The following is a 24,701-nucleotide window of genomic DNA, read 5'->3' on the forward strand; positions in this document are numbered from 1 at the left end:
CCAGAGCAAGGCTCACTGATGTGCACCTCCACCCCTGCTAAAGCCACTGCAGGGCAGTTCCTCGCTACCTGGGGGCTCCCACATCACCTGACAGGGCCTTGCCGCCTCCTGGGGTCTTCCCTGCCACTGCCACCAGATAACAAGAGGCTGGCTGGGCACACATACAGGTGCACTGGCTCGCTGGCTAGTGCTGCGGATGCTGTCACTGGCTCTAGTTTTCCCAGCGGCTGTCCAAGGAACAAACTAACATGACCCAGAGTGCTGGGGAAAACTTTGATCAATCAAAAACAGGAAGGAGACAGGGAGGAACTAAAAAATATTTTCTTATTCATTCCTCCCTATCCAAGACACGTTTCCTTTCCAGAGACTTCTCATGACTATGCTTCCTGGTGAAACTGCCATCTACATGCTCTTTTCTTTTAATATTTTGCTCATAATTTATTCATATCTTGCTTAATTTTATTTAGTTTTTAATTTTTTTTTTTTTTTTTTTGAGATGGAGTCTCGCTGTGTCACCCAGGCTGGAGGGCAGTGGCGCGATCTCGGCTCACTGCAACCTCCACCTCCCGGGTTCAAGTGATTCTTCTGCCTCAGCCTCCCGAGTAATGGGGACTACAGGCATGCACCACCACACCTGATTAATTTTTGTATCTTTAGTAGAGACAGGGTTTCACCATATTGGCCAGACTGGTCTCGAACTCCTGACCTCATGATCTGCCCACCTCGGCCTCCCAAAGGGCTGGGATTACAGGCGTGAGCCACGGCGCCCAGCCAATTTTCTTTTTTTTTTCTTTTTTTTTTTTTTTTTGAGATGGAGTCTTACTCTGTCACCCAGGCTAGAGTGCAGTGTTGTGATCTCCGCTCACTGCAACCTCCACCTCCCGGTTCATGTGATTCTCCTGCCTCAGCCTCCAGAGTAGCTGGCATTACAGGCATGCACCACCACTCCAGGACAATTTTGGTATTTTTAGTAGAGATGGGGTTGCAACATGTTGGCCAGGCTGTTCTCGTACTCCTGACCTCCGGTGATCTACCTGCCTCAGCCTCCCAAAGAGCTAGGATTACAGACCTAAGTCACCATACCTGGCCTAATTTTGTTTTTATATAATTTTTTTCAAATTTTTTTTTTAAGTTGAAAAACCATTTATTTTACCGTGAAGAAAAAAAGTGATCCAACTCTATAGATCTAGCCTTTGGACCAAAAAGAGTCTCAGGGGCAGTGAGACTCTCGCCACGGTCATTCCCAAATCCAACAGCCACAGGAGGCAGGGAGGAGACAGTACAGCCCCCACCACAGTTTCTGCACACACAGAGGCCTGCTGGGAGAACAGAACATGAATGGGAAGCTACAGAAGTATTGAAGGACAGAAAAACAGGAAAATGGGCAGAAAAGGAAAGGAAAGGAAGAGCAGGTCTCAACTTAGCAAGGTAAATTAAGGTCCACGGTTCCTGAGGGACTGAACGCACTGAGCCGAGAACGTCTCGGAGACTGGGTACCACCAAGGGTGTGTATTCTCATGCATGACCACAGCTCGGAATTTCAGCCCACACACATCCCACCGTGAAACTCTGTGTTATCAAGACCCCTGATGGCCGCCACTGAATCCTCTGCCCACATGCAACTTGGTTGAGGTTTTGCTCTTATTCTTGCTGGCTTCCATGTTGATGTTTACCCCATGAAGCTTGTAATGGTGCATTACAAGCATCTTCCTCTGTAGTTTTGGCGTCTTCCTCTGCAGTTTTATCTTTCATGTGCACAAAGCCTAATTCTTAATGATGCCACATTCCAGCACCTTCCCATACTGCTCAAAGAGTGAGCGAATCTCCTGCTCTGTTGCCTCCCGGGGCAGGTTTCTGACGAACAGCTTCACCATCCTGAAAGCAGCCATCAGAGAAATCAGCAGGGCCTCCTCCTTGAGGCGCGGACGCTTCTGACAAAACGCTGAAATGGCGGCCAATTTTCTTCAACTTTTATTTTAGAATCAGGAGGTCCACACGCATGATGCTGAAGATCATTATGAATGATCTCATTACCCAGGTACTGAACGTGGTAGTACCCAACAGCTTTTCAACCTTTGCCCCCCTCCCTCCTTCTCCCCTCTAATAGTCCCCAGTGTCTATTGCTGCCATCTTTATGTCCCTGCCTACCCAATGTTGAGTTCCTACTTCTAAGAGAGAACACGTGGTATCTGCTCCTGCATTAATTCTGATTCACTTAGGATAATGGCCTCCAGCTGCCGCTGCATTCATGTTGCTGCAGAGGACATGATTTTGTTATTTTTTCTGACCGTGTAGTATTCCATGGTGTATATGAAGATTTTCTTTATCCAATCCGCCACTGATCCAGGTGATGGGCACGTGGATTGATTCCATGTCTTTGCTCTTGTGAACAGTGCTATGACGAACATGCAAGCGCATTACATCCTTTCTCTTCCTTTCCAGCATCACTTCCCTTTCCCCCTCACTCTTGCTTCCCTAGCACTGTACCCATAATGGAGCTCGAACTCCCCTGGCTAAGACAGAGGAAACTGAAGCATCAGTCACATAGCAGAGGTTCAGTTAAAATTTAAAAAAAAATTTAAAAAAATAAAAACACAAAAGCATACTGCCAGCTTTCAAGACACTTTTACTGGAGGGGGAAAAAAAACCTTATAAATGCCTCTAGATGTTTTTCTTCTAGATTTACTAATTAAAAATGGCTTCATCAGTTAAAAAAGGAGTCTGAAGGCAGGACATGGTGGCTCACACCTGTAATCCCAGCACTGTAGGAGGCTGAGGCAGGCAGATCACGTGGAGTCAGGAGTTCGAGACCAGCCTGGCCAACAGTGTGAAACCCTGTCTCTATTAAAAACACAAAAATTAGCTGGACATTGTGGTGCATGCCTGTAGTCCCAGCTACCTGGGAGGCTGAGGCAAGAGAATCGCTTGAACCGGGGAGGCGGAGGTTGCAGTAAGCCAAGATTGTGCCACTGCACTCCAGACTGGGTGACAGAGCGAGACTCCATCTCAAAAAAAAAAAAAAGAGTGTAAGAAATTTGTATTTACATTTTTAGATATAAAGTTTTGGGCTGTGAATTACTATGACTGCCTACCAGTTGCACACTTAAATTTTTTCACGGGTCCTCACATGCAACCGAAATATATAGTTATCAATGATTTGATGTCAAATTTAGACGCTTGTACTCAGGAAGGTAAAATATGTAGATGTCAATTACCTTAAAGATTAAATATTTATATGCCTATGGAAGCAAAATATTTTGTGATCAATAATTTACTGACATTTTTATACCCGTCAGGAAGGAAATTAATAACTGCATTTATGTTTTTTATGCATCACAGTTGTGTTAAATTGATAACATGAGGTTGAACAAAGCATCTGAAAAGTCAAGGGGTTAAATAAATAAGCACAGTTAATTCTCTCTCTCTATATATATACACATATAGGTGTGTGTGTGTGTGTGTGTATATATATATATCTGTATTTATGAAAACAGATACCATTAAGCCATCAGCAAGACATAGTCTGGCCAGATGCAGTGGCTAATGCCTGTAATCCCAGTACTGTGGGAGGCCAAGGTAGGAGGATCGTTTGAGCCCAGAAGTTTAAGATCAACCTGGGCAACACAGGGAGATCCTGTCTCTACAAAAACATTTAAAAATTAGCCAGGTGTGGTAGCACATGCCTGTAGGCATGCACCACTCAGGTGGCTGAGGCAGGAGGACTGCTTGAGCACAGGAGGTTGAAACTGCAGTGAGCATTGTTTGCACCACTGAACTCCAAACTGGACAACACAGCAAGACCCTGTTCCTCTCCCACACTGTACTAGTCTGTTTTCACACTGCTGATAAAGACAAACTCGAGACCGGGTAGTTTATAAAGAAAAAGAGGTTTGGCCGGGCGCGGTGGCTCAAGCCTGTAATCCCAGCACTTTGGGAGGCCAAGACAGGCGGATCACGAGGTCAGGAGATCGAGACCATCCTGGCTAACACGGTGAAACCCCGTCTCTACTAAAAATACAAAAAAACTAGCCAGGCGAGGTGGCGGGCGCCTGTAGTCCCAGCTACTCTGGAGGCTGAGGCAGGAGAATGGCATGAACCCGGGAGGCGGAGCTTGCAGTGAGCTGAGATCCGGCCACTGCACTCTAGCCCGGGCAACAGAGCAAGACTCCGTCTCAAAAAAAAAAAAAAAAAGAAAGAAAAAGAGATTTAATAGACTTACAGTTCCACATGATTGGGGAGGCCTCACAATCATGGTGGAAGGCAAAAGGCATATCTTACATGGTGGCAGGCAAGAGAATGAGAGCCAAGTGAAAGGGGTGAATGAGAGCCATGCAAAAGGGGAAGCAGACAAGAGAGAATGAGAGCCCTTATAAAATCATCAGATCTCGTGAGATTTATTCACTACCATGAGAACAGTCGGGGGAAAACCGCTCCCATGATTCAATTATCTCCCACTGGGTCTTTTCCACAACATGTGGGAATTATGGGAGCTACAATTCAAGATGAGATTTGGGTGGAGACATAGCCAAACCATATCACCCACAAAAAAGACATAGTATCTGTCTTCAAATCACATCTCAAAGCTACCACGTCCTTCTCCTCTGCATCTCACCCCTAATCCAGGACACCATCATTTCCACTTATTGAATAGAAACTGTGTTTTGCAGCTGGGCACAGTGGCTCACGCCTGTAATCCCAGCACTTTAGGAGGCCAAGGCGGGTGGATCACTTCAGGTCAGGAATTCAAGACCAGCATGGCCAACATGGTGAAGCCCCATCTCTACTAAAAATACAAAAAATTAGCTGGGCATGGTGATGTGTGCCTGTAATCCCAGCTACTCGAGAGACTGAGGCAGGAGAATCACTTGAGAATCATTCCCGGGAGGCGGAGGTTGCAGTGAGCCGAGATCACACCACCGCACTCCAGCCTGAACAACAGACTGAGACTTAGCCTCAAAAAAAAAAAAAAAAAAAAAAAAGAAAGAAAGAAACTGTGCGTTGTTTCCATGTTCCTACTCTAATCAGTTCTCTGTGGAGAAGTCAGAGGGATCTTTTAAAAACATAAATCAGAATCAAACAAAATAAAAATCAGATCATATCACCCCTGCTTAAAACCTCCTGATATTTTTCCCAAGGCACTTAGAATATATCCAAACTTCGGCCAGGCGCGGTGGCTTATTCCTGTAATCCCAGCACTTTGGGAGGCCGAGGTGGGTGGATCACAAGGTCAGGAATTCAAGACCAGCCCGGCCAAGATGGTGAAACCCCATCTCTACTAAAAATACAAAAAATTAGCCGAGCGTGGTGGCAGGCACCTGTAATCCCGGCTACTCGGGAGGCTGAGGCAGGAGAATTGCTTGAACTCGGTAGGCAGAGGTTGCAGTGAGCCAAGATCTCGCCACTGCATTCCAGCCTGGGCGACAGAGTGAGATTTCCTCTCTCTCATACACACACACACACACACTAAAAAAAAAAAAAAAAAAAAAACAGTATTTCCAAACTTCCCACTATCTGATGAAACCCTGATTGCCTGACTCCTGACTCCCATTCAAATCTCATCTTATGCTGCCTTCTTTCTCTTCCTTCCACCTTCAAACTGCTTTCTCTTCAAGTCTCTGCCTCAAATGTTAGGTCATCAGAGAGGCCTCCCTGATCACTCTGTCTAAAGTCAAAATGCGACAGAACCTGATGGCTTATACCTGTAATCCCAGCACTTTGGGAGGCTGAGGCAGGAGGATCACTTGAGCTCAGGAGTTCAAAACCAGCTTGGGTAACATATTGAGATCATGTCTCTGTGAAAAATTAAAAATTAGCCAAGCCTGGTGGCATGTGCCTGTAGTCCTAGCTATTCAGGAGGCTGCGGCAGGAGTATTTATTGAGCCTGGAAGTTCCAGGCAGCAGTGAGCTATGATCATGCCACAGCACTCCAGTCTGGGCAACTGAGCAAGACCCTCTCTCAAAAAACTAATTAATTAATTGATTAAAGTCAAAATGCTCATCTCTATCTGGTGGCATGCTGTATACATATCTCAGAAGCTCCATGAGGGCAGAGCCTGTTTTGTTTGCCACTATAACTCCCTGCACCTAACCCATAATACGTTTCTAGATACCAGTTGTATAAATGAATAAACAACAGACTCTGACAGTAGCAAGGGATACATCCTGAGACACCCTCAAATTATCCTAAATTCAAATATTATAGCATATGATTTCTTCAAAAAAAATGGAGTCACGTGAACCATTTCACACAGATGCAAACCATCAAGTTAGTCCAATGTTCTACAATTTAATCTATTTAAATTGCTATCTGCTGCCTAATAAACTGCTGTTTTAAAACACTTGACTTTTGTCTTCATTTCCATTATCAGTACATGTAGTTGCCTTCCTTTCTTCTGAGGGGTCATTTTCTCCACTAGGAAGCAAAATTTTTAATATTTCAAGGAAGTTCCAACATATGCAAAAAGTATATAACACAAAGCTGGTTGAGAGACAGACACTGGTTCTCAACAGTGGGCAAGTGACTCTCTGGCACCCACATTCCTTAAAGGCCAGGGGACTCGAATCTGTGCCCTAGAACAACCTAGATAAGACAGATCAAACTACAACTGTAAAATCTGTAAAATAAAATATAAATAAATAAATGGTTCTGGCCGGGCACAGTGGCTCACACCTATAATCCCAGTACTTTGGTAGGCCAAGGTGGGCAGATCACATGAGGTCAGGAGTTCATAACCAGCATGGCAAACATGGTGAAACCCCATCACTACTAAAAATGCAAAAATTAACCAGACGTGGTGGTGCACACCTATAATCTCAGCTACTCTGGAGGCTAAGGCAGGAGAATCACTTGAACCAGGGAAGTAGAGGTTGCAGTGAGCCAAGATCACCCTGCTGCACTCCAGCTTGGACAACAGAGCAAGACTTCATCTCAAAAAAAAAAAAAAAAATGCAAGTTTAAATTGTTTTAACATTTTCTCCTGCCCTTTTTTTTTTTTTTTTTTTTTTTTTTTTCTTGAGACAAGGTCTGGCTCTATTGACCAGGCTGGAGTGCAGTGGTACAATCTTGGCTCACTGCAACCTCTGCCTCTGAGGCTCAAGCAATCCTCCCACCTCAGCCTCTGGAATAGCCAGGACTATAGGCATGTACCACCACATCCAGCTAATTTTTGTATTTTTTGTAGTGATGGGGTTTCCATATGTTGCCCAGGCTGGCCTCAAACTCATGAGCTCAACCAATCTGCCCTCCCCAGCCTCCCAAAGTGCTGGGATTACAGGCACGAGCCACTGCACCCAGCCTTGTTTTAATTTTTGAGAGCAAAGAAAAACAAAACAATTAAAGCTACATGGTTTTATTCTGCATGCCTATGAGAGATAGAGTTGTCTGCTCTGCAGAATGGAGCTGCCAGCACATCTCAGAGGATTTCTGTGGGTCAGAGAATATGCCTAGACCTGGATGGGGGCCATCAATTCCATCGGCCTCAATTGCTGTAGCTGCAGTAGTGAAATCTGTGCCCTGCCTCCCAATGCCAGCCAGAAGGGAAGCCAGACAGGTTTCGGCACCTGTCACTTCTTTTTTTCTTCTTTTTTGAGACGGAGTCTTGCTCTGTCACCCAGGCTGGAGTGCAGTGGCATGATCTTGGCTCACTACAACCTCTGCGTCCCAGATTCAAGTGATTCGCCTGACTCAGCCTCCTGAGTAGCTGGGATTACAGGCGTGCGCCACCATGCCCAGCTAATTTTTGTTTTGTTTTGTTTTTTTGTTTTTTGTTTTTATTAGTAGAAATGGGTTTCACCATTTTGACCAGGCTTATCTCGAACTCCTGACCTTGTGATCTGCCTGCCTCAGCCTCCCAAAGTGCTGGAATTACAGGCGTTAGCCACCACGCCCAGCCTCATGTGTCACTTTTTTTTTTTTTTTTGAGATGCAGTCTCGCTCTGTTGCTCAGGCTGGAAGGCAATGGCTCAATCTCAGCCCACTGCAAGCTCCACCTCCCGGGTTCACACCATTCTCCCGCCTCAGCCTCCTGAATAGCTAGGACTACAGGCACCCGCCACCACACCCGGCTAATTATTTTTTTTTTTTGGATTTTTAGTTAGAGACAGGGTTTCACCACGTTAGCCAGGATGGTCTCGATCTCCTGACCTTGTGATCCACCCTCCTCAGTCTCCCAAAGTGCTGGGATTACAGGTGTGAGAGACTGCACCCGGCCTCATCTGTCACTTCTTAACCAAAAAAAAGGGGGGGCTACCGGATTTTTAGCCACTTTTTTTTTTTTTTTTTTGAGATGAGGTTCTATGTTGCTCAGGCTGGTCTTGAATTCTTGGGCTCAGCAATCTGCTCACCTTGGCCTCTTAAAGTGCTGGGATTATAGGCATGAGTCACCATTCCTGGCAAGACATTAATATTTCCTATAGCTACAATATTCATTTCCTTTCATGAAAAGATGACATATTAACAACATGTGATTTTTAATCTTTCCAGCTAAAAATGTAAGTTAATAAGGTTTTGCTAGATTTAGTGTGGTGTAAGGACACGGGCTTTGGTGAGCCCCATGATGTTCAGCAACATGGCAAGACTCCATTTCTACTAAAATACAAACATTAGCCAGGTGTGGTGGTGTCTGCCTGTAGTCCCAGCTACACATGAGGCTGAGGTGGGGCGATCAGCTGAGCCTGAGAGGCAGAAGGTGCAATGAGCCAAGATCGCACCACTGCACTGCAGCTTAGGTGACTGAGCCAGACCCTACCCGTGAAAAAGGAGAGAAAGAAAGAATTAACGTCTTTTACATAATTAAAATTTCCCAAAAGTTATTTTGTGAAACAAAGAAGCCTAGGAATTGCATAATTTATTAATAATTTTTTACCACCTTTCTGTGTAACTATCTCCTGAGACAAAATGTCTGTTAGTTAAATTCTAACTTATATCAAATGAATACCTGCGCAGAGTTTTAAAGTGAAATCATTTTTTCAGACCTATAACATAAGACAGCAGTGTCCTGCCTCATCCCCACTCCCGATTCTCACATGCCAGAGCTCATCACTCCGACACTTTCAGGTGTTTCATCTATATTCATACTTCAAAAATATCTAAATAACATGCTTAATATGCTATGTTTTGATTTCTCAGCTTTGTTTTATTTATTTTTTTTGAGACAGAGTCTGGCTCTGTCACCCAGGCTGGAGTGCAGTGGCATGATCTTGGCTCACTGCAACCTCTGCCTCCCGGGTTCAAGCAATTCTTGCGCCTCAGCTTCCTGAGCAGCTGGGACTACAGATGCCCGCCACCACGCCTGGCTAAATGTTTTGTATTTTTAGTAGAGATGGAGTTTTGCCATCTTGGCCAGGCTGGTCTCGAACTCCTGACCTCAAGTGATCCACCCTCCTCAGCCTCCCAAAATGCTGGGATTACAGGCATGAGCCACTACATCAGGCCTAGGATTAGGTTGGTTTCATGCATGAAATCATTTATTCAACAATGTCTACTGGCCAGGCATGGGGACTCATGCCTGTAATCCCAATGCTTTGGGAGGTTGAGGCAGGAGGAGCACTTCAGGCCAGGAGTTTGAGACCAGCCTTGGCAACACATTGAGACCTAATTTTTTTTTTTTTTTTTTTTTTTTTTTTTTTTTTGAGACGGAGTCTCGATCTGTCTCCCGGCCTGGAGTGCAGTGGCCGGATCTCAGCTCACTGCAAGCTCCGCCTCCCAGGTTCACGCCATTCTCCTGCCTCAGCCTCCCGAGTAGCTGGGACTACAGGCGCCCGCCACCTCGCCCGGCTAAGAGACCTCATTTTTACAAGCTTTTTTTTTTTTTTTTTTAAAGAAAAACAACGTCTACTGAGGCCTGCCATATGCCAGGCACTGTTCTAAGCAGTCGGGCTACAGCAATGAACAAAGCAAAGTCCCCGTTCTTCCTACGGCTGATAAACCAGTCACCAAATGAGTAAGAGAACTTCAGGGAGCGATAAGGGTTATAAAGAAAGAAAACACAGCAAGGGTTTATGTCCTCAGAGTGGTTAGGGAGGGGAGCACTATGTCAGAGAGAAGGAGAGGAATGAGACCTCCCTGAGAAAATGTCATCTGGGCACAGATCTGACCAGTGTAAAGGAGTAAGCCAGAAATGCATCCCAGGTGGAGCAACGGCAAGTGAAAGGCTCTGGGGCTGGAAAATGCTTCCACGTCTGAGGGCTGTGAGCAGAGCAGCATGGGGAGGAGGAACAAGGAGGATGGTAAGGGAGAAGCTTGGGTAGAACGGGCGGGCTTGCAGGCTACCATAGGGACTAGGGACTTGAATGAGGTGGGGTCACTCGAGAAGCCTGAGAGAGCTCCCGGGCTGGATTACTTTATGTCAAATACTATAAAAATAATTATTTGGGCAGGGCACAGTGGCTCACACCTGTAATCCCAGCACTTTGGGAGGCCAAGGCGGGTGGATCACCTGAGGTTAGGAGTTTGAGACCAGCCTGGTCAACATGGGGAAACCATGTCTCTACTAAAAATACAAAAACTAGCCGGGAGTGGTGGCATGTGCCTGTAATCCCAGCTACTCAGGAGGTTGAGGCAGGAGAATCACTTGAACCCAGGAGGCAGAGGTTGTAGTGAGCTGAGATTACACCACTGTACTCCAGCCTGGATGACAGAGTGAGACTCCATCCCCCAAAAAATTATTATTATATTTATTTAAATAAAAATGGAATGTCTATTTTAAACAAAGTATCTAATTGGAGCAGATACACATAAAATCTGTTGTTCAATTATGACCTTCATCTTTTTTTTTTTTTTTTTTTTTTGAGACAGGTTCTCACTCTGTTGCCCAGGCTAGGGTGCAGTAGTGCAATTTCAACTCACTGCAACCTCCACCTCCCAGGCTTAAGCAATCCTCCCACTGCAGCCTCCAGAGTAGCTGGAACTATAGGCATGAGCCACCATGCCCGGCTAATTTTTGTATTTTCTGTATAGCCTGGGTTTTGCCATATTGTCCAGGCTGGTCTCAAACTCCTGAGCTCAAGCAATATGCCTGCCTTGGCCTCCCAAAGTGCTGGGACTATAGGTGTGAGCCATTGTGCCTAGCCATGCATGACCTTCATTTGTGTGTCCAACTTTGTTACTGCCAAACACTCTAATTAAGCCCATTTCTTTGCCACTTCCCAAAAAAAGTCTTAAATCTGGCACACTATAAATGACAATTACCTACTATCTGCATTCAATGCACAGTTTCCAAAATAAAGCTAACTTCTGGAGAAAAAAACGAGTAAAAATCAACATGAAATGGATGAGATGAGCTGAAATCTCCACCCCAGAGAATGGGTCATAGATATGTCACTCATGAAGTCTTAGGAGATACCCAGTACAAGATGACCAGGGGTGGCGGTATAAGGAAATCTATCAAAGTTACTATCCCATCAACGGTGACATAATCATGTTGGACTGTACTTGTTCCTTTTTTGTGCTTCTCCAACACAGAAGGGGCCTGGCAAATGGTGACCCTCCAAAGAGACATTCTAGAACTGAATGTTGAGATGGAACTAAAAGGACAGATATCAAGATTCCAAAGTAACCATGAGGAGATCGAGACCAGAGAGCTCTGCAGAAAGAGGCTGGCTGTGGTCTGCAAAATGCCAGCTGCTGGGAAGCTGTCCCATATGACTACCCAGAGCAGCGATGCAACTTCCTAGGAAAAGAAACTATAAAAGCAACAAGTCCAGCAAGGAAATTTCAAATGCCAGGAAACCACCCCAGACAAAAAAAGTTCACTTGCATCACCTGCCAGACCCACCCAAAGACACCAGCTCCAACCACCTGCTAGGTTCAGAGGACATAAAGCCACCCAGCCAATTAAGAAATGTCCTGTCTCCTTCATTCTCCTCCCTGTCCTCACTGCAACTCTGACAGGCTCTAGAAAGCAGATGGAGAGGGAGGGAGAAGAGGAACCAGGAAAGGGTATAGAGCAGAGCAAAGGGTACACAGCAGCCTTCCAGCAGGGAAGGGGTCTGAGCTGGGGAATGCAAAAAGATACAACTGGTGGCCAGGTGCAGTAGCTCACACCTGTAATCCCAGCACTTTGGGAGGCCAAGGTGGGTGGATGACTTGAGGTCAGGAATTAAGAGACCAGCCTGGCCGGCATGGTGAAACCTGTCTCTATTAAAAATACAAAAATTAAGACAGGTGTGGTGGTGCACGCCTGTAGTCCCAGCTACTGGGGAGGCTGAGGCACGAGAATCACTCAAACACAGGAGGTAGCAGTTGCAATGAGCCGGTATCACGCCGCTGCACTTCAGCCTGGGTGACAAGGCAAGATCCTGTCTCAAAAAAAAAAAAAAGAAAAGAAAGAATACTTGGAGAGTGTCCCTTTGGTGCCTGGCACAGAGTAGGTACCAATTAATGACAGTGATCATTATTACTGCTCCTTTGTAAGGGACAAAGGAAGCTAATGAGGCGTTCTCATTCCTTGGATGGTCCATTGCTCAAGTGTTTACTATAGTTCTAAGCTCAGTAAGCAACCTCATGATTCTAATGCCATTCTCTGTCTAACCTGATCATCAGGACTAGGTACCCTGAACAATAAACATCAGTACTCCTTTTCCCATGAAAAGACACCAACAAATTGGTTTTTTATTATAAGCATGAATCTCCTATGTAGGTCAATGCCATTCAGTTCATTAAACTTTTACTGATTCTTGGTGAACTGAAAAAAACTGACTAGACATTGAAGAATGAGGACTGCAGCAGAGGTCTGACTCTCGAGAGGTTCTGTCTGAACAGTCAGGCTCCCTCGCGGGCATGCCTCTCTTTTTAATTATATGTGATCACATGAAGGCACTGAGAAATCCCGAAGCATGCTCTGAAACAAAGGAAGCATCGACCAGGTCTGCTCTCAGTTGTTCTAAATGCATTTCATTACAAGTCTCTGGGAATTCATCATCCATAGATGGTGTATGTAGAGATACTTCACCACTCGGGAGACCTTTTCAACCAGAACACCCAGTCTCTACCACATCGAGTCACGGAGGACTACAATAGTGATTCCAGCTCCAAAGTTCATGACAGCCTGTGACACAGCCTCTCCATACTTTTCCTCTTGTATCCACAATGTCTTTCTAAAAACTTTCCTCAGCCAGGCACAGTGGCTCATGCCTGTAATCCCAACATTTTGGGAGGCCAAGGTGGGTAGATCACCTGAGGTCAGGAGTTCAAGACCAGCCTGGCCAACATGGAGAAGCCCCATCTGTACTAAAAATACAAAATAATTAGTTGGGTGTGGTAGCGGGCACCAGTAATCCCAGCTACTTGGGAGGCTGAGGCAGGAGAATCACTTGAACCTGAGAGGCAGAGGTTGCAGTGAGCCCAGATCATGCCACTGCACTCCAGCCTGGGTGACAGAGCGAGATTCCATCTCAAAGGAAAAAAAAAAAAAAGCTTTTTATTCTTTTCCTCCTCACTTCTATAAACTAGTCTAAAAAAAAATCCTTCACGGGTGGCTAGAGATTTGTTAATGTAGCTAAATCCTTGCATTTCTCAAAGACTCAAACCAGACAACAGTATTCGCATATTTCACTGCTTAAAGTCTTTAACTAATACCTCCAGAAACATGTGTATATTCAGAAAATGATTCATCTCTAGGAAGAAGGAAAAACAAGGAGGTTACAAAGGTAACAAACAAAATTTAAAATGTAAAATGTTTGCAAAAGCTTCCAGGCCACATAATCCTGTGAGTTTCCTTTACCCTTAATTAGGTCAGCTTTTGGTACTTCCACCATTTTTTCAGCATTTTCTTTTTCAATCCTGCTGCCCCAGAATCCCATTCTCAGTTTTAATTGACCTACTTAATTAGGATTTGGAACACTCAGACAGAAAAGTGTGTTGTCTTCATTCTGTTTTGCTCAACAGACCTTATAAATAAATTGAATTTCTAATTCTGTTTGTTAAAAACCAGGCACCTTAGGCAATTCCAAGACCCAAATATTCAGGTTTAATTATAGTCATGAGGCCGGGCGCGGTGGCTCAAGCCTGTAATCCCAGCACTTTGGGAGGCCGAGACGGGCAGATCACGAGGTCAGGAGATCGAGACCATCCTGGCTAACACGGTGAAACCCCGTCTCTACCAAAAATACAAAAAAACTAGCCGGGCGAGGTGGCAGGCGTCTGTAGTCCCAGCTACTCGGGAGCCTGAGGCAGGAGAATGGCGTAAACCCGGGAGGCGGAGCTTGCAGTGAGCTGAGATCCAGCCACTGCACTCCAGCCTGGGCGACAGAGCGAGACTCCGTCTCAACAAAAAAAAAAAAAAAAAAAAAAATTATAGTCATGAGTGTCCATTCAAATATGGTCTAGGCCAGGCGTAGTGGCTCACACCTGTAATCCCAATACTTTGGGAGGGCGAGGGAGAGAGACTGCTTGAGCCCAGGAGGTCAAGACCAGCCTGGACAACATTGTAAGACCCCCATCTCAGCAAAAAAAAAAAAAAAAAAAAAAATTAAAATTAGCCAGGTATGACAGCAAGCATCTGTAGTCCCAGCTACTTGGGAAGCTGAGGCAGGACAAAAGGGAATAGCCTTTTGTCCTTCAAAAGGTTATTCTAACTCCAGTGACTCCTCAACACCATCCTATGATGTAATGGAAAGTCTTAAGCCAATATTTGAGCCCAAGAGTTGGAGGATGGAGTGAGCTATGATCATGCCACTGCACTCCAGCCTGGGCAACAGAGTGAGATTCTGTCTCCAAAACAAACAAAAAACAAATATGGTCTAGGTGAAGGAGCACACAGTCAGGAGTCAGTATGCCTTGGTTCTCCACTGGGGTACTGCAATGGTACTAACCACTGCAATCTTGGCACATCCCTAATAGTCCTGAGCCTCAGTCTCTCACCTTTACAAAAAAGAAGGTAGACTCTCGGGTTTAGAATGGGTCTCTCTATTTATAAAGACTCTAACTCTTGGCAGGGCATGGTGGCTCACACATGTAATCCCAGCACTTTGGGAGGCCGAGGCAGGTGGATCACTTGAGGTCAGGAGTTCACGACCAGTCTGGCCAACATGGTGAAACCCTGTCTCTTCTAAAAACACAAAAATTAGCCAGGCATGGTGTCACACTCCTATAATCCCAGCTACTCAGGAGGCTTAGGCAGGAGAATCGCCTGAATCTGGGAGGCGGAGGTTTCAGTGAGCTGAGATCATGCCACTGTACTCCAGCCTGGGTGACAGAGTGAGACTCCATCTTAAAAAAAAGTACTCTAAGTCTCTAAGAATATTTTCTGAGCACCTACCGTGTACAAAGCTGTACGCTATATACAGTGGGTGGGAGGAGGAACAAAGATCAATTGATGTTGCTCTATTGTGAACTCTACACTGCACTAGGGAAGAGACGGTCACATAGTACAAGACCAAACACCACAGCTACCTTATTTATCTTCTGTATTCCTCATGATTGGCACTGTGCCTGATATATAGTAGATACTCAATTAAATGACATAAAGGAGATATAAAATGCTTTGTGGGCATTGAGAGAAGAAAGGATTCATCTGATGGAGAGGAATCAGGAATGGTTTGTAGATGTTATATCCGAGTTGATTTTTTTTTTTTTTTTTTTGAGACAGAGTCTTCCTCTGTCACCCAGGCTGGAGTGCAGTGACGTGATCTCAGCTCACTGAAACTTTCTCCTCCCAGGTTTAAGAGATTCCTGTGCCTCAGCCTATCGAGTAGCTGGGATTACAGGCACACACCACCACACCTGGCTAATTTTTGTATTTTTAGTAGAAGTGGGGTTTCACCATGTTAACCAGGCTGGTCTCGAACTCCTGACCTCAGGTGATTCGCCCGCCTCAGCCTCCCAAAGTGCTGGGATTACAGGTGTGAGCCACCGCAAATGGCCTGAGTTGACTTTTAAAAGGTGGTTTTCACTCCAGTGACTGACTCCTCAACACCATCCTATGATGTGATGGAAAAATCTTAAGCCAACCTTGAAGGTTCTCCAAGCTCTGGTCCCAATATGTCCTTCAATCTTTATTTTTCTCTTACCCAGAACTAAGCTACAGCCAACCACTCTGCTTGCTGTACCTCAGATAATATTCATAATTGTTTTCCTCCATGCCTCCATTCATGCTGTTCTTCATATTGAAATATCCTCCAATCTCAACGTTATCCAATCCCAATATCCTTCAAGGGCCACTTCAAATTTCTTACTTTATAAAGAAGGGCTTATGAAGCCTTTTTTTTTTTTTTTTTTTTTTTTTTTTTTGAGACAAGGTCTCACTCTGCCGCACGGGCTGGAGTGCAGTGGCACAACCTTGGCTCACTGCAACCTCTGCCTACCAGGTTCAAGTGATTTTCCCGCCTCAGCCTCCTGAGTAGCTGGGATTACAGGCACGCACCACCACACCCAACTAATTTTTGTATTTTCAGTAGAGACGGGGTTTCACCATGTCGGACAGGCTGGTCTTAAACTCCTGACTTCAGGTGATCCACCTGCCTCCGCCTCACAAAGTGCTGGGATTACAGGCGTGAGCCACAATGCCCGGCCTATGAAGCCTTTCTTGATCCCTCCAATAGTAGGTGCTCTCTCCTGTCTTTGAAACCCCACAAAGACTTGTTGGCTTTTCTCTCATGGTACTTACACCATTTGTCCCTGTATTACAGTTGGGTCATATCTTTTTCTCAAGATAATGATCTTTGACATCAGAAACTATATTATTCATCTATATTGCCAAAGAAATAGAAGGTATTCAGTAGATTATTCTGACAGGACAAATACAAATACAATCTAGGACATAGAACTGAATGAACGATGGTGCAGTTAGGAATATTTGTGGCTTATGCCTAAAATGGGGAATATTCCAGTTTGACTTTTGAACACAAGGTGTTTAATTGGTAGAATCAGAGGGGTTAAGCTTGGAAGGTAGGTTGGAGTCAGATTACACAGAGCCTTGAGTGCCAAGGTAATAAACAGCATAGATTCAGTTCTCCATGAGAGTCACTGATAGTTTTAGGCACTGGAGAGTAACACAGGATCTGAGGTATGGAAAGTCAAACCAGAAGTCTCCTTAGAACTTGGTTGGAGATAAGTCCATCCTAGACAGAAAAACCAACTCTTAAGTGTACTGACAAAATTAAGTGCATGACTCTGCAGATCTGTGAGTCCCGGAAAAGTCACCAAGTTAAATACTGTTTTGCAGGCTTCCTGGAAACCAGGCATTTACATTCCCACTTCAGTAAAAGGATACAGACTCACACCAAAGCAGTTATTCCTAAATTTCCAAACTGGTGAAAAAGAGAAGATTCTATATGCTTCCAGAAAAGGGAGAGAGAAGCAAAGAAGTACATTATACACAAAAAATGTGTGTGTGAGTGTGTACACATATATGTACATACATACAGATTGAGTATCCCTTAACAGAAATGCTTGGGACCAGGAGTTTTCCAGATTTTGGATTTTTAAAAATTTGGAACACTTGAATTATACCATTGAGAATCCCAAATATGAAATTCTGAAATCCAAAATATTCCAATAAGCACTTTCTTTGAACATCATGTTGGTGCTCAAAAAGTTTTGGATTTGGGGGCATTTCAGATTTCAAAATTTTCAGATTTAGGATGTTCAATCTGTATATATATATACATAAATTACAGTGTGTGTATGTATCTAAGTGTATGTATTTATATACATGTGTACATGTATGTGTGTGTATATATGTATATATGTGCATCTGCATATGTGTGTATATGCATATATGCATTATGTAGATGTATATGTGTGTACATATGTATATGCCCATGTGTATATATGCATAAATGTGTACATGTGTATATGTGTGTGTACATGTGTATGCATGTGCACATATGTATGTGTATATGTGTATATATGTGTGTATATGTGTATATATGTGTATATGAACATATATGTATGTATACTGTATTAGTCCATTATCTTACTGCTATAAAGAAATACCCGAGACTGGATAATTTATAAAGGAAAGAGGTTTAATTTACTCACAGTTCCGCATTGCTTGGGAGACCTCAGGAAATTTACAATCATGGTAGAAGGCAAAGGAGAAACAGGCACTTTCTTCACAGGGTGGCAGGATGGAGTGAGTGCCAGCAGGGGAAATGCCAGATGCTTATAAAACCATCAGATCTCATGAGACTCACTCACTGTCATGAAAACAGCATGGGGGAACTGCCCCATGATCCAGTTACCCCCACCTGGTCCTGCCCTTGACACGTGGGGATTATGGGGATTACAATTCAAGATGAGATTTTGGGTAGGGACACAGCCAAACCATATCAGTATATATGTGTGTATATATGCATGTATATATGTATATGTGTGTGTACATATGTGTGTGTATGTATGTGTATATATATGTATATGTGTATGCATGTGTCTATGTATGTATATGTGTGTACAACTTGTTGTTTTCCCTGGAGTAGCATCAGATATCCTTAAATGAATTTCTACTACAGATGGCCGGGTGCAGTGGCTCACGCCTATAATCCCAGCACTTTGGGAGGCAGAGGCAGGTGGATCACAAGGTCGGGAGTTTGAGACTAGCCTAGCCAATATGGTGAAACTCTGTCTCTACTAAAAACATAGAAATTAGCCAGGTGTGGTGGTGGGCACCTGTAGTCCCAGCTACTTAGGAGGCTGAGGCAGGAGAATCGCTTAAACCTGGGAGGTGGAGGTTGCAGTGAGCCAAGACCGTGCCACTGTACTCCAGCTTGGGCGACAGAGTGAGACTCCATCTCAAAAAAAAAAAAGTTCTACTACAGATTTCTAACAATAACATAAAGCAGAGTAGTGTTATATGTAACTTCCTATCTGTAACTTAGTTTTGAGGTTTATCAAATTTTCATGCTCACAGCTCTAGTTCATTTTCATCATTGCATAGTATTGCACTGAATTTATATATTATACTTCATGTAATCATTTTTCTGTTATTGGACATTTCAATTACTTTAAAAGCTTTACTTATGATGAACAATGCTATAATGAACAATCCATGTATATATGTGAGATTTCCTGCGGTTATAAATTTAGTAGTGGAATTATTAAGTATGAATTCACATTTACTAGACATTGCCAAACCAGTATCTAAAGTGGTTGTACCACAGTCAACATTTAAAACACTTCAACATTTAAAAAACTTTCTTAAAAGTTTTAAACATTTAAAAAACTTTTTTTTAAAAGTTTTAAACATTTGAAAAACTTTAGGCTGGGCGCGGTGGCTCAAGCCTGTAATCCCCAGCACTTTGGGAGGCCGAGACGGGCGGATCACGAGGTCAGGAGATCGAGACCATCCTGGCTAACACGGTGAAACCCCGTCTCTACTAAAAATACAAAAAACTAGCCAGGCGAGGTGGCGGCGCCTGTAGTCCCAGCTACTCGGGAGGCTGAGGCAGGAGAATGGCGTGAACCCGGGAGGCGGAGCTTGCAGTGAGCTGAGATCTGGCCACTGCACTCCAGCCTGGGTGACAGAGCGAGACTCCGTCTCAAAAAAATAAATAAATAAATAAATAAAAAACTTTAACACACATGTATATATAATTCCTATATGTCTAAATAACATATATTGTTTTACAAACACACACACATATATCATGATTCCCTCTGGAGTATCAGGGAGGGAAATGGGATCGGTCAGGGAGGGGCCATATAGATTTTCAATTATACATGTAATATTTTATGCCTTAAGCTATGTGATAGGTACATAAATGCTCATTATATTATCTATTTTTGTGTGTGTATGTAATGGAAATCTTTCTAGATGCTTCTGTTAAAATTTAGGAAATTAAACTCAACATTTAACTTTGCTTCATCTTAACGCACAACTAGAAGATCATAATCCCTTATGCAACCCTTCAGAGATAAATGTGTTAGAGAATTTAGAAGCCACCACGCCCGGCCAGGCTTGTTTCTTTTTTGTATCTGCTAAATGCTCAGGTCTTCCACAGAGCAAATGCAAAGGAAATCAGGGGTGTCAAAGTGTTTTCAAGGGGAGCTCCACCATCACTTTTCAGTGGTAAGCTGTAACTCAGCTTTGGAGTAAGACCACAGCAAACACAGGGAGAAAGGCGAAAGCCCTGCTTACCATAGAAGAGGAATGCTTTGGTCATGTGATGACGCAGGTAGGTCCGGTTGATGGTGAAGAAACAAGCATCTGCTCCACATTGGCCTAACCTCCCAGTTTCCCCCGTCAGCGGGGACCACCAGAGCATAATGGGGTAGTTGTCCAATTCCCATTTTCTTTTCCTGTGGAAAGTTAACCCTTCTTTCTTAAGAAATGAATTAAGGTGTGTAGGTGCTTCCTCCATTTTTGTATGTCCATCTTGCAAACTAGAGCTTTTAAACTCCTTCCTCTCAAACTTCCCCAGCTCAACCATGACCTAAAAGGGAAGACAATTATTACCAGAGTCAAACTGTTTGGTTCCCTTTTGCACATCTCTCATTTATCTTGATGATTTAGCCCCTGACTCATTTTCAATTGCTACTGTAACAAATTACCATGAACAGTAATTTAAAACAACACAAATTAAAGCTAGGTGCTCTGGCTTACACTTGTAATCTCAGCACATCGGAGGAGGGCAAGGTGGGAGGATCACTTGAGGCTAGGAGATTGAGACCAGCCTGGCCAACATGGTGAAACCCCGACTCTACTAAAAACTACAAAAAAAAAAAAAAAATTAGCCGGGTGAGGTGGGGGGTGCCTGTAGTCCCAGCTACTCGGGAGGCTGAGGCAAGAGAATGACGTAAACCTGGGAGGTGGAGCTTGCAGTGAGCTGAGATCCGGCCACTGCACTCCAGCCTGGGCGACACAGCGAGACTCGGTCTCAAAAAAAAAAAAGGACAAAAATCAGTCAGGCGTGGTGGCGGTGCACACCTGTAATCCCAGCTACCCAGGAGGCTGAGTCAGGAGAATCAAATCACTTGAACTCGGGAGGCAGAGGTTGCAGTGAGCCAAAATCACGCCACTGCACTCAAGCCTCAGCAACAGAGCAAAGCTCCATGTCAAAAAAAAAAAAAAATCGGCCGGGCATGGTGATGCATGCCTGTCGTCCCAGATACTCAGGAGGCTGAGGCAGGAGGATTGCTTGAGCCCAGAGGTTAGAGGTTGTAGTGAACTATGATTGCACCACTGCACTCCAGCCTGGGCAACAGAGCAAGACCTTGTCTCAAAAACCAATCAATCAATCAATCACAAATTTGTTACTGCACAGTTCTGAAGTCAGAAGTCTGCAATGGGTCTCACTGGGCTGAGACCCAGGGGTCAGCAGGGCTGCATTCCTCCCTGAAGACTCTAGGAGAGAAGTCTCTTTCTTGCTTTTCTTTTAGAGCCAGCACCATTCTTGACTCATGGCCTCCTTCCTCCTCTTCAAAGCCAGCAACACTGCATCTCTCTGACTCTTCTAATGTCACCTCTTCTCTCTGACCATGTCAGGAAAGGCTCTCCATCTTTAAGAACTCATGTGATTACATGGGGCCCACATGAATAATTTGGAATAATCCCCCCACCTCAAAGTGGGTCACATTGATTCCATCTGCAAAGTCCCTTTTGCCACCTAAAGTAACATATTCACAGGTTTCAGGGATCAGGGAGTGGACACAGCCTCCAAATATCAACCAACAAGAATGGCCAACGATTCTACTAAACACTCACAACAAATACATTTCCCCTTCATTTCAGAAGTCCTATAGGATATCCAGAAATAGTTTCGCCTCTTTTTTTTTTTTGAGACGGAATCTCAAAAAAAACCTGGGCTGGAGTGCAGCGGCACGATCTCAGCTCGTTGCAACCTCTGCCTCCCAGGTTCAAGCTGTTCTCCTGCCTCAGCCTCCCAAGTAGCTGGGATTACAGGTGCCAGCCACCACACCCGGGTAACTTTTTGTATTTTTAGTAGAGACGGGTTTTCATTATGTTGGCCAGGCTGGCCTCAACCTCCTGACCTCGTGATCTGCCTGCCTCAGCCTCCCAAAGTGCTAGGATTACAGGCTTGAGCCACCATTCCCGGACAGTTTTGCCTCTTAATGAAACCTATGACAGGATAATTACCTGACTACTACTAAAGAATGTACTCTAGGGAAAATGAGTTATAAATTACCAACCGGTTTCTTTTATATTACAATTAAAGTATTCATAACATGGGTTTTATGTTTCTAGTAATACTCACTAGAGCATTGAGATGGTGAAATAATACCTAATGTCAAATTTCCCTAGAGTCTATTCCACTCACTCCCACTTACAACCACATTTTAAAATTTATTCCAGGATAGTCTAAGTCTGGGTCACTGGACAGCCTGGACATCAGTAACAGTCATCTGGAGGGCAGGGTGAGTGTAGCAGAAACTCCAGAAGTGCTGCCTTTTCATCAAATTTTAAGATTTGGTATTGTGCTGAGCACAGTGGCTTGCACCTATAGCCCCTGTTACTCAGGAGGCTGAGACCAGAGGATCGCTTGAGTCCAGGAGTTCAAGGCTGCAGTGCGGTATGATTGCACCACTGTACTGCAGCCTGAGCAACAAAGGGAGGCTCCATCCCGAAAAAAAAGCAAGATTTGATATTAATATGATAATTGATATGGCACTAATTATAGAAATATACTGGAGAAAGTGTTGATCTGCTCCATATGTAACTGAAAGTTTAGCAGTCAGACCATGAAACAAATAAAGCAGTTAAAGCAGTTAAAGTAAGGCACATTTACATTTCTCTGTGTTAACTGCTCCACCAGTCAGCCACGGAGGCCACTCCCTGTGCAGTCCTCGGGTCCTGCTTTTAGCAGCCAAGAGTGGTACCTCTTTTATGTGCTCGCTGCTCCTGGCGTTAGATAAAGGCCACTGATCATTGATGCATTGCATGGAGTCTGAAACTCCCTGGGGAGGGCCCGTGACTTTCATTAGATTCTCAAAGGTATCCAAGGCCAAAAGAAAAAAAAAAAAAAACACTGAGTGAAAGCCAAGTAGCACTCCAGAAGAAGTAAGAAATTATATTAGCTTTAAAAAGTCATGGATCACCTGAGATGCCAAAGTCAACACTAGAACAGCAGAGCCATCACTGAAAACTAAAGTCTGCCTGTTGCCAATAGCTCTCTCAGCATTTTTATGATGGAACAATGTGGCTCTCCCCAGTAGTTTGATCCACGGGAGATGATTTGTAGCCACAAACTATCTTTTCATCTGACCTTCTTCCCCTGAAAATGTACAACCAGTCACTTAAAAGAAAGGCTTTTAGAAAGCCATAGGCTTTCTTTCTTTTTTTTTTTTTTTTTTTTGAGACGGAGTCTTGCTCTGTCGCTCGGGCTGGAGTGCAGTGGCCGGATCTCAGCTCACTGCAAGCTCCACCTCCCGGGTTTACGCCATTCTCCTGCCTCAGCCTCCCGAGTAGCTGGGACTACAGGCGCCCACCACCTCGCCCGGCTAGTTTTTTGTATTTTTTAGTAGAGACGGGGTTTCACAGTGTTAGCCAGGATGGTCTCGATCTCCTGACCTCGTGATCCGCCCGTCTCGGCCTCCCAAAGTGCTGGGATTACAGGCTTGAGCCACCACGCCCGGCCGAAAGCCATAGGCTTTCTAAAGGTAAAATTTATTCCACATTTCAAATCAATATCTACTATGTGAGTTATAAGTTCATTTCCAAATAATAGAGATGCTTTTAAGGAAAGATTCTTCTTCTGCCAAACAACTTTTTTTTTTTTTGGTTTGAGACAGAGTCCCTCTCTCTCTGTCGCCCAGGCTAGAGTACAATGGCGTGATCTCAGCCTACTGCAGCCTCCTCTTCCTGGGTTCAAGTGATTCTCCTGCCTCAGCCTCCCAAGTAGCTGAGATTACAAATGCAAGCCACCACGCCCTGCTAACTTTTTTGTATTTTTAGTAGAGACAGGGTTTCATCATGTTGTCCCAAACAGCTTTTTAAAAGGCATTACCTTTGGATATCACTACCAGATTGTAGGAAATATGGCAGAATAAAGGAATGCATTAAATAAAACCATAATCAGCCAATCCCACACTCCAGAAAAGTCAAAAGGACAAATGACCCAGTTTTAACAAGTCCAGACATGGAATAAAAGGTGGGGCAGAAAAGCCTTTTTTTTTCTGAGACAGAGTCTTGCTCTGTCACCAGGTTGGAGTGCAGTGGCATGATCTCGGCTCACTGCAACCTCCACCTCCCAGGTTCAAGCGATTCTCCTGCCTCAGCGTCCCGAGTAGCTGGGACTACAGGCATGCACCACCATGCCCAGCTAATTTTTTTGTATTTTTAGTAGAGACGGGGTTTTACCATGTTGGCCAGGATGGTCTCGATCTCTTGACCTCATGATCCACCCACCTCGGCCTCCCAAAGTGCTGAGATTACAAGTGTGAGCCACCATAACTGGCCAAACTTTTTAATAGTGAAAAAAACAAAAACATAAAACTTGAGACTCACCAACCAAATGCAATGTATAGGTTTGTTTATTCCAAATTCAAACCAACTCGGGCCAGACGTGGTGGCTCACACCTGTACTCCCAGTATTTTGGGAGGCCCAGGTGGATGAATCACCTGAGGTCAGGAGTTCGAGACCAGCCTGGCCAATATAGTGAAACCTCATCTCTTCTAAAAAATACAAAAATGAGCTGGGCGTGGTGGTGCACACCTGTAATTTCAGCTACTTGGGAGGATGAGGCAGGAGGATCATTTGAACCTAGGAGGTGGAGGTTGCAGTGAGCCAGGAACGTGCCCCTGTAC

At 44.3% G+C, this 24,701-nt stretch overlaps 1 protein-coding gene and 1 pseudogene across 4 annotated transcripts in view; both read right to left on the bottom strand.

The window, feature by feature from the left end:
- The window catches only part of FUT10 (fucosyltransferase 10), a 120,542-nt gene that overhangs the window by 78,811 nt on the left and 17,030 nt on the right, over window positions 1–24,701 (bottom strand). For 3 of the 4 annotated variants that reach the window (XR_004059343.1, XM_030938193.1, XM_010372188.2), the window contains exon 3: window positions 20,076–20,370. The exons of the other annotated variant lie outside the window; for it this stretch is intronic. Coding sequence is in view for 2 of the 3 variants with exons in the window: in XM_030938193.1 (XP_030794053.1) it covers window positions 20,076–20,370 (295 nt within the window). In the remaining variant the exon portion in view is untranslated. The remainder of the gene's footprint in view (window positions 1–20,075; window positions 20,371–24,701) is intronic. 4 annotated transcript variants of the gene reach the window in all.
- On the bottom strand, window positions 1,241–1,874 carry LOC115899728 (annotated as a pseudogene).

This window comes from Rhinopithecus roxellana, chromosome 9 (genome assembly GCF_007565055.1).
Source record: "Rhinopithecus roxellana isolate Shanxi Qingling chromosome 9, ASM756505v1, whole genome shotgun sequence".
Lineage (NCBI taxonomy): Eukaryota > Metazoa > Chordata > Mammalia > Primates > Cercopithecidae > Rhinopithecus > Rhinopithecus roxellana.